Here is a 9,278-nt window from a genome sequence, read left to right as displayed (position 1 = left end):
TGGCATTATATTTGCAAAAAACATTTTGAGAAACAGGTTTATCATACATCAAAAAAATCGTTTTTGTTTTCAGAAACATGAAAAGTTGTTTCTACTATTTCTACACACAAAAAAATATTAGAAACGTTATCAAACGGTGTCTTTATGTTTAGGCTGGTGTTACACGAATATTTTCTCCATATTTTTTATTATTCTAATTTTATTGGATTTTTCTCCAATTCTTAATTGTACAATTCTTGTGTAATTCTTTCTTTGCATGCGACACTTATATATTTTCAAAAATAACCATTATAGAAGTTTAAGACATTTGAAGGGTTAAAATGGATTTGAATTCTTAAAAACTTCTACAATTATTAGATTATGAAAATGTACAAGTATCGTGTACACAAAAAGAATTGAACAAGAATTGAAGAGGATCAAAATCCACTTTTACCCTATGAATTCTTACTTTACAAATTTTTGATATAAATCTGTATTTAGTATTCAATCAAGTCTTATAAATATTTCCTGACATGCTAATTTCTTACACATGTAATTTGCTAAAAACTATTTAACAAGAACCAATAGATCACCGTCAACGTGAAAGTAGTCCATCTCTGTTTCAACCCTCTTCTCTCTTTCTTTGTTTGTAGATCTAGTTCCAATGGTTACAATTGTATCTCACTATACTCCATGTACCAATGGAGTTGGTAGTCATTTGATGAAAATACTCTCAATCGATTACTTTCGAGTTAGTTAATTGTAGATTCGAGCTTTGACATACCCACTATCGTCCATTGGTCCTGCCATATGACAACATTGATTGTAGGCGGGGGTATCAACAGTGGTCAATGTGTGATTCTCCATATCAGTCCCTCATGGTTTTATGAAAGAGCAACTTCTATAAAGAAATTCGAGGGATAGAATGATTCCTAATGCACTCCAAAACTGAAGGGATATCACATTCCGCCTAAATTATTCCGCCTAAATTTTATTCAATCCCAATTCTAGAGCAGATCACAATTCTTTGAAGAAAGCGTAATATTCTGCTAAAAGAAGCAACTCCCACATTAAGTTCTGAAACATCTAATATATATGAGCTCCAACGAGGTCCTAAAAATTCCTCTAACCCCAATATTGAGTTTAACCCAATCAAAATCCTGTTTTTGCCATGCCACGTCATGAATTTGAGGAGCCTTCTAAGGGGACACCATAAGCTTCAGCTTTTTAGAAATTAAAAACTCTTTAATCAACTCATTTGAAATATGCGGGACAATTTCTTTTCGACCAGGTGCCAAATAACACTTTTGATATCACATTGCAATTTTTAGCTTCATCATCCAGCCTTCTAAGATTTCTCTCTCATATATACCACAATACATCAGGAGTAATAGGTCATGCAGACATGGACTTTCACGGAGAAATCTCCACTTTCCCTTTTCCACAAAGAAAAGAGTTATTGGATTTAGGGGAATCCAGGCCATCGAATATCCAAGAAGTGCAAAAATAAATAGCACTGAGTACTCTAGGAAAATGTGATTTAAACTTTTCACCTCGTCGTAAAATAAACAGCATTGAGAAACAAGAGCGACCTTCTAGAGTGGGCCCCTGTCGAAGTTAGGTTCGAAAACATGAGAAGTTGCGATCCAATATCACTCATATATGGGAAGTTGATCTCACATTAATATCACAAGAATATTGATGTGGATTAATATGGTCTTAGATTGCTTCATTAGATAAATCGATTTATGAGGTTGAATTCTTTAAAATCATTATTATTGTCATCTCTAGGGAGACTATGGTGCATCAATCTCCATCCAAAATAGAATACCAGAAAACCAATGGGGCTTCACATAAATATCTTGGAAAATTGTGAAAGAAATTTGTTAGATCAAACATTAAGAAACACGAAAAATAAAGAGACAATAGATCCGCACAACATAGAGATTTAACGAGATTCACACACTAGGGAGGTGTGCTACGTCTTCGAACGTACTCTAAGTCGTGGGTTGATCCATCGGGTTACGGTCGATCCGATCGAACCATACCAAGAGGGCTATGCCCCCGCACCCTATACGAGATCAGTGATGGACTCGATGCTTGGGCCTATTAGCCCAACCCCTCTACTTCCATCACAGATCTTAAAAAACTTTTCATTAGAATCACCACCAAAATATGTGAAATTGAATCAATTTTCAAAATGGGTCAAGAATTCAACAAACTTAACAAAATTGTTACGGCCATAGAATCCTGATTCCTGATACGATTAAAAATGCCAAAGAAATCGTAATTTCAAGATTGAATGGGTCAAGTCCTCTTCTAATACTTTTCAATTCCATTTTCATGTGACCTGTCAGTGTGGACTGTAGAGATTACTCAGAAAGAGTCCAAAAATCAATTGGAAAGCACCTCAGAAAATCAGTCTACCATCTACTTGGTTAGGTAGTAAGTATGCTTTCCTTTTTAAGGGGAAAGAGCTCTTTGAACATTATCTTCTCTGCAACTTCATGGCCACTGTCTCCACAACAACTGGATCTACTAGCTACGATGTGTTTCTCAGCTTTAGGGGCAAAGATACTCGCAATAACTTCATTGGTTTTCTTAACTTAGTTCTGAAAGATAGAGGAATTAATGTCTTAATTGATAGTGAGAAATTGTGGAGTGGAGAAGACATTGGCCTTGCCCTTAGTAGAGCGATTGAGGGTTCCAAAATCTTGATCCCTATCTTCTCTCAAAGTTATGCACATAGCAAATGGTGCTTGATGGAACTTACTCAGATAGTTCATTGCTACAGATTGAAGGGTCGAATGGTCCTGCCCATATTCTTCTACGTGGAGCCGCCGCATGTTCGGAATCAAATAGGAAGTTTTGAAGAAGCATTTCTGGAACACGAGAAGAATTTCGAATCCTCTATCATTGAGAGTTGGAGGGAAGCTTTGAAAGTGGTAGGAAGTTTGAAAGGAGTAGTTCTCGACGAAACTAAGTCTTGATCTCACAAACTTCCTCTGAATTGAGGTAGTAGTATGGTTATCATATCTGAAATTTAGCAGTTTTCTTTACTATTTTCCTTCCCCACAAACTAATAATTTTCATTCTACATCATAGCTGACATTTTGATTTTCAAATGAAAACAAAATAATTTTTTTTATAGCTACAAAATGTTTAAACAACCCAAGGGGACTTTACTCACCTACACTAGAGGGGAAGATGGTGGGGGGGAGATGGGAGAAAGGAAAGGTGGGAAGGACACATGTGACAAGTGTCGATCCTTAGATCATCCATATTCCTGGCGCTTGCTCTTCAAGTAGAGGCTGCAATCAGTGCGCTATGCACTAGATCCACAACATCCTATTGATCGACTATATTTATGATTTGGTGCAAAATTTATGGTTGGCCTTGTATTAGACCTTCCCCTTGTATCTCAAGTGTTTCAAGATTTTTAAGAAATATGACATTTCAAACCCATTTTGACATACTATCATGGATCTTGTACATTGTTTGAAGCCCAATGTTGTTGATAGGTTGATCATAGAGACTAATTTACATCTCATGATGTAGAATAATTAATAGCTCTAAGTTGATTAGTATTGGAAAAAATACTAGAAACTTAAGTTGTACACCTTGATGCACAGTTATATCTCCAATGATATATATTTACGTTTAAGTTATAGTTGCAAACACATATGACCTAACTCAAAATCCATCACACCCCTACTTTGTATACAAGGATCGATATTTCCAACTTTCACTCATAGTACTAAAATCTCATTAGTGTTCATTTCTAATATCTTTCCATCACATGAAAATTTGTAATTTGTTAATATTTTTCACTAGCTACTCTGATCTTATTAGTTGTTATGATTTTACGATGGATATAAAATGATTGCAGGAATCAAGCAGAGCAATTTGAATCAATTGCCAAATTGGCTCTGGGTGAATTGATCAATAGGACCCGCTTAGCTGAATGTAAATACCAAATCGGAATGGATTCCCATACAAAAGATCTGTTAACTTTACTAAAAATTGATTCATATGTGTTAAGTTTGTCTCGAATTCTTGACCCGTTTTGAAGATTGACCCGATCCAACATATTTTGGTGGTGATCCGAATGGGAATTTTTCTGAGATCTATGATGGAAGCAGAGGGCTTGGGCCGGAGCCCATCACTGATCTCGTATGGGGGTACGGGGGCGTAGCCCCCGGGCATGGTTCGACTGGATTGACCGCGACCCGATGGGTCGAACCGCTATTTGGAGTATATATATAATGTACTGTTGCTTGTTGAGAGTCATTGTATTCTAGGGTTTTCACGAAGCTAGGGTTTTCAGGGCGAGTTATTCCTCGCCGCTGCTAGGGTGTAATCTCTCTTCTGCATAGCGAATCATCTTCTTCTTCGCCCGAGGACGTAGCACACCACCCTGGTGTGTGAACCTCGTTAAATCTCTGTGTCGTACGGATCTATTGTCTCCCTTTATTCGTGCTTCTTGGTGTTTGATCTAACAATATGACATTCAGTTTGTGGGAATTTGTGATTTCGGTAGTATTGGGAAGACAACTATTGCCAAAGCAGTCTACAATTGCATCCTTTTAACATTCAATAGGCATAGTTTTCTTTCAGACGTCAGAGAACGAGCAAAGCAATATGGTATAGTGTCTTTGCAGAAGCAACTTCTTAAAGATATCTTCAAAACAGATTTTGACATTGATGATTATCATATAGGAACAAAATTAATAGAACAAAAACTTGGTATAGAAAAAGTTCTTCTTGTTCTTGATGATGTGGATAGTCAAGAACAAGTAAATGCTTTGACTGGTGAACTCAATTGGTTTGGTCAAGAAAGTAGGATCATAATAACAACTAGAGACCAGCATATTTTGAATGTGGCTCAAGTTGATAAAGATCAAATCTATTGGCCTCAAGAGCTAGATCATAAGCAATCTCTTCAACTATTTAGTTTGTGTGCTTTCAAAAGGGATCAACCTCCAGAAGATTATATGCAACTTTCACATGATATGGTAGAATATTCCGGAGGGTTGCCTTTAACTCTAGAAGTGCTCGGGTCTTACCTGTCCGACATAAGCGACAAAGAAGAGTGGAAAACTACATTACAAAAATTGAAAGAAGTTCCTCCTAAAAAAGTCCAGAGAAGGTTGAAGATAAGCTACGGCAATCTAGAAAATGATTATCAAAAAGCAATATTTCTTGATGCTACGTGCTTTTTCATTGGATGGAAGAAAGAAATTGTAATTTCCATATGGGAAGCTTGTGGCTATCATCCAAAACCAGCAATACGGAGATTAATCAAAAGATGCCTTTTAAAATTTGAAGGTGATGAGGATGGTGAATACTCTTTGAGGATGCATGATCAGATTAGAGACATGGGTAGGGAAATTGTGAAAGAAGAGAGCCCTATTGAACCTAGTAGGTGTAGTAGGTTGTAGATTTATGATGATATCTTGGAAGTATTAGAAGCACACCAAGTAAGACCTAAGCACATGCCTCTCTCTCTCTCTCTCTCTCTCTCTCTCTCTCTCTCTCTCTCTCTCTCTCTCTCTCTCTCTCTCACAGATCATATTCAAAAGTATGTGGAATCAAGCACAATAAACATATGGTGCATTGAGTACATTTTAAAATTCTTTTGGCCAATGTTGTAGGTGGATCCCATTGCCTTTACTATAATACTGTAAATGCCATGGGATATTTCTTTACTAGTCCTCGTTCTTTTTTTTTTTTTTTTTCCTTTTCTATTGTGCACTGATTTCAATTTACATTGTTTGTTTTCATTTGTAGGTAAATGACTTGATAAGAGGCATGATCCTTTCCTCCGGCTTCCTACCAAGAATTTATTTAACTAATAAACACTTTGAGATGGTGTCCAATCTAAGATTTCTCAACATTAATTCAAAAAATGTCGAGGGAGATTTTTCATGCCTGCCTTCTGCATTAAGATGGTTCAGATGGATCAGTTGCCCTTGGGGTATTCTACCAATCAAATTTTATCATAAGAGACTAGTTTATCTCAACCTTTCGGGGAGCAATTTTAAACGAGCTTGGAATATCATGCCTCAAGATGAACATAAAGTATAGTATTTGATATTTTTTTTTTCTCATTTGATTATTAAGTTGTATGGATTATACACATTTATGTTTTGACTTTGTTTGACAGCTGTTTCAAATGTTGAAAGTTCTCGATCTTAGTAGATGTAGATATCTATCTACATCTCCAAACTTTTCATGGTTTCCTTACTTGGATCGATTAGATCTTGGAGATTGCAGTTCCTTGGATATGTTAGACGAGTCCATTGGAAAGTTGAGTCAGCTCAAGAGTCTTAATCTTATGGAGTGCGGACGAATCAAGAAGTTGCCTCAATCCATTGGCAATCTAAAATCTCTAGTCAAGCTTGACTTGTTGTTGACACAAGTGGAAGAACTCCTAGACAACATTTGTTGGTTGAGTTATCTCAAAGAACTTATTCTCAGAGAGTGCATATTACTAATGAAGTTGCCTGGGTCCATTGGCAATTTAAAATCTTTGGTTGAGCTCCACTTGTGCTGTTGTGAAATTAAGGAACTACCCGATAGTGTTGGCCTATTAGAGAAGCTTGAGGTATTAGATGCTAAGTATTGCTGGAAACTAGTGAAGCTACCAAAATCAATGGGGAGACTGAAGTGTTCGAACAGCATCAACCTGAAAGGAACAAGAATTTCAATATTACCTGATGACTTTTCGATGCTCTCCAATTTAGTGGAGTTGAAAATGTCTGGAAGCCTTCAATCCCTCTCGGCAGATTTGTCAAACTTGAAAAACTTGAAAAACATAGAGCTTTGTGGATGCGAGAAGTTGGAATACCTCCCAGAGCTTCCCTTAAGTTTAGTTGAACTTTCTTGTATATATTGCTCTTCTATGGTACTATTACCGGATTTGTCAAAGCTGGAAAATTTGACAAAATTATGGCTTAAGGAATGCGAAAAGCTGGAGGAGATTCCAAGCCTTGAGGAAATTAAATACTTGGAAGAATTGGATGCGCCAAGATGTTATAACTTAACATATACTCCAAGGAAGATACATGGCCAGGTCTGTTCTTTCTCTTGTTTTTCCCTACTCTAATTGGATGAACTATTAGAAACTGCAAATTAGTTTTATTTTTTGGGAGAGGGTTTCCTTAAAGACAACTCTATGCCAGTGCGGGAAGCATCTATAAGGACAAGCTTTTCACCTTTCATGAGGGGCGAGCGGGCGGTCATTCCACTATCCTCTATGTCTGGGCAGAAGGGTCATGCTGCCTTTCAGTTTTCTTTTTTCCCTTATTTTTTTCAGGAGAAAAAATTGCTACCCAGTCATGCACTTCTATGCCCAGACGTTGGGGAGTTGAAATGACCATCCCAACCCCACTTGTTGCATGTACTTGGGCTTGTATTCCTATTGGCCCCGTGCTAGTGCAGGGGCTACATGACCAGATAGGGTTCACTTGTCCTTTTTTTTTTTTATCATTAACAACTCCTCTCCTTTCCTCTAATTCACAGGGAACACTTTTACACGAGGGATTACAACGCGAGAGTTATTCCTTGACTGTTAATGATGGGATCTATAATAACGGGTTAATTTTGTGCCTTGTTTTGAGATTCAAGTCATATATGCAACTGCCAAGCTATTTAGATATTTCTGCTTCTATCATCCAAAAAGACAAAATAACCTATTGCCTGTGTTAAATTGCATACGTTGATTATGCTTTTAAATTGTCCAAAGCATCATATAAAAAGATTTATGCTCTATTTTTGAAATATCCACCGACAGCATATACAAGGGGCAGGGTTCGTAATTTGGTTCCGTAAGGCCAAGATTTGCTATTTAAAAAATTGAGAATTTCTTATATTATGAACGTGACAAAATTTAAAAAGAATTACCAAGATATATTTATAATTTGTTGGTACATTGTGAACCAGTAATCTTAAAAACTCTTCTGTGATTCACCAGCAGATTTTGTTGGTACATTGTGAACATCTTTAGGCCTTAGGGTACTTAGGTCCTTAACCAGTCTTGCTGCAAACTAACAACTGAAATCAGAATAGAAATACTTTCTTTGTTTAGATTTGTTGTTCTAGGGATAGGCTTTCATATCCATTAGCTTAAGAGATTTATTGTTGGAATTGATTTGTCCATCAAATCTAAATTATTAAATATTATTATATTTTGTTAGAGATAATATTTTTAGTCAAAGGTTCTCATACACTTAGAATTGAGGAAATTGAGTTCACTACTCGTTGAGATATTATCTACATTCACCATTTCAAAGGTTTTGATTGGTTTGGGATTCCATTGCAAGGAAAAGATACTATTGATGATTTATATATTCATGGATCCTATCAATTAGGCAATGATTTAATAGTGAAATTCTGGGAGGTCTTGATTGAGAACAGGGAACCTGACCAACAAGAGCCTAATCAACATTCGAGTTCTATGATGGTAGCAAATTTCTTCAAATGGTCCTATGTCGATGATAATGGTGGAGTGTCTTCTCTTAAACCAGGCTCAAAAAGTTGGTCACAAGTTTTAGAGGAGGAACAGGGGATCTTGATGAGGGCAAGCAACTGCAAGGAAGCTTGTCTTGATTACAATGAAGATGAAGCACCAGGTCTTTCTCTTATCCTGGATTTAAAACCCTGTGAAGTGAAATTATATAATGGATTTGAACTGCAGCAAAAGCTGAGCCAACAACAAAACATTGACGATGATGTTCAGTGGGTTCCCTTTGATATTGAAGAAGCAAAGAAGAGTAATAGAACAATAAGTTTCTCTGGTTCTTCATATGGTGGGGTTAGAGGATCCGACTGTGTTCCTGAAGAGGTGATGGAGGAAGAAGATGAGGTAGCTGGTTCAGTGAAATTATATAATGGATTTGATCTGCAGCAAGAGCTGAGCCAACAACAAAACATTGATGATGTTCTTGGGTTTCCCTTTGATATTGAAGAAGTGAAGAGGAGTAAAAGAACGATAAATTTCTCTGGTTCTTCATATGGTGGGGTTACAGGATCCGACTATGTTCCTGAAGAGGTGATGGAGGAAGAAGATGAGGCAGCTGGTTCAGGGGTATACAATTGCTTTGTTGCAGTGAAAGCTATCTGGGATTGTTTCTGTAACTGTTTCACCACTGGGCTTCTGTGATGAGGCCCTACTCTCTTCTACTGGCCCCTTGCAACTCTCTCCCCCTTACCCTTGCTTTCCTCCCTCCCCAACCCAACATCTCCCTTCCCCATGTAATAGTCCACCTTGCAACTCTCTCTTGCTCCCCCCCCCCCCC

The 9,278-nt window shown here is 37.2% G+C and overlaps 1 protein-coding gene across 1 annotated transcript; it reads left to right on the top strand.

The window, feature by feature from the left end:
- Positions 1–2,429: 2,429 nt before the first annotated feature.
- Positions 2,430–9,142, top strand: LOC122079903 (disease resistance protein RUN1-like). Its single transcript, XM_042646689.1, has 6 exons — positions 2,430–2,962; positions 3,869–4,013; positions 4,494–5,372; positions 6,146–7,054; positions 7,504–7,577; positions 8,398–9,142. Exons 1-6 carry the CDS (start codon positions 2,487–2,489, stop codon positions 9,140–9,142), a joined length of 3,228 nt encoding a protein of 1,075 aa, XP_042502623.1. The 5' UTR covers positions 2,430–2,486.
- The last annotated feature ends 136 nt before the right edge of the window (positions 9,143–9,278 follow it).

Source organism: Macadamia integrifolia, chromosome 1 (genome assembly GCF_013358625.1).
Source record: "Macadamia integrifolia cultivar HAES 741 chromosome 1, SCU_Mint_v3, whole genome shotgun sequence".
In the NCBI taxonomy this organism is placed as follows: domain Eukaryota; kingdom Viridiplantae; phylum Streptophyta; class Magnoliopsida; order Proteales; family Proteaceae; genus Macadamia; species Macadamia integrifolia.
This window is presented reverse-complemented; position numbering and strand designations above follow the sequence as displayed.

Bases quoted from the DNA above. Each gene is read 5' to 3' on its own strand.
- LOC122079903 (XM_042646689.1), top strand. From the start codon at position 2,487: ATGGCCACTGTCTCCACAACAACTGGATCTACTAGCTACGATGTGTTT. The intron at 5,373-6,145 runs GTGAAAGAAGAG...TTTGTTTGACAG, and splicing joins GAGACATGGGTAGGGAAATT to CTGTTTCAAATGTTGAAAGT. The intron at 7,055-7,503 runs GTCTGTTCTTTC...TCTAATTCACAG, and splicing joins CAAGGAAGATACATGGCCAG to GGAACACTTTTACACGAGGG.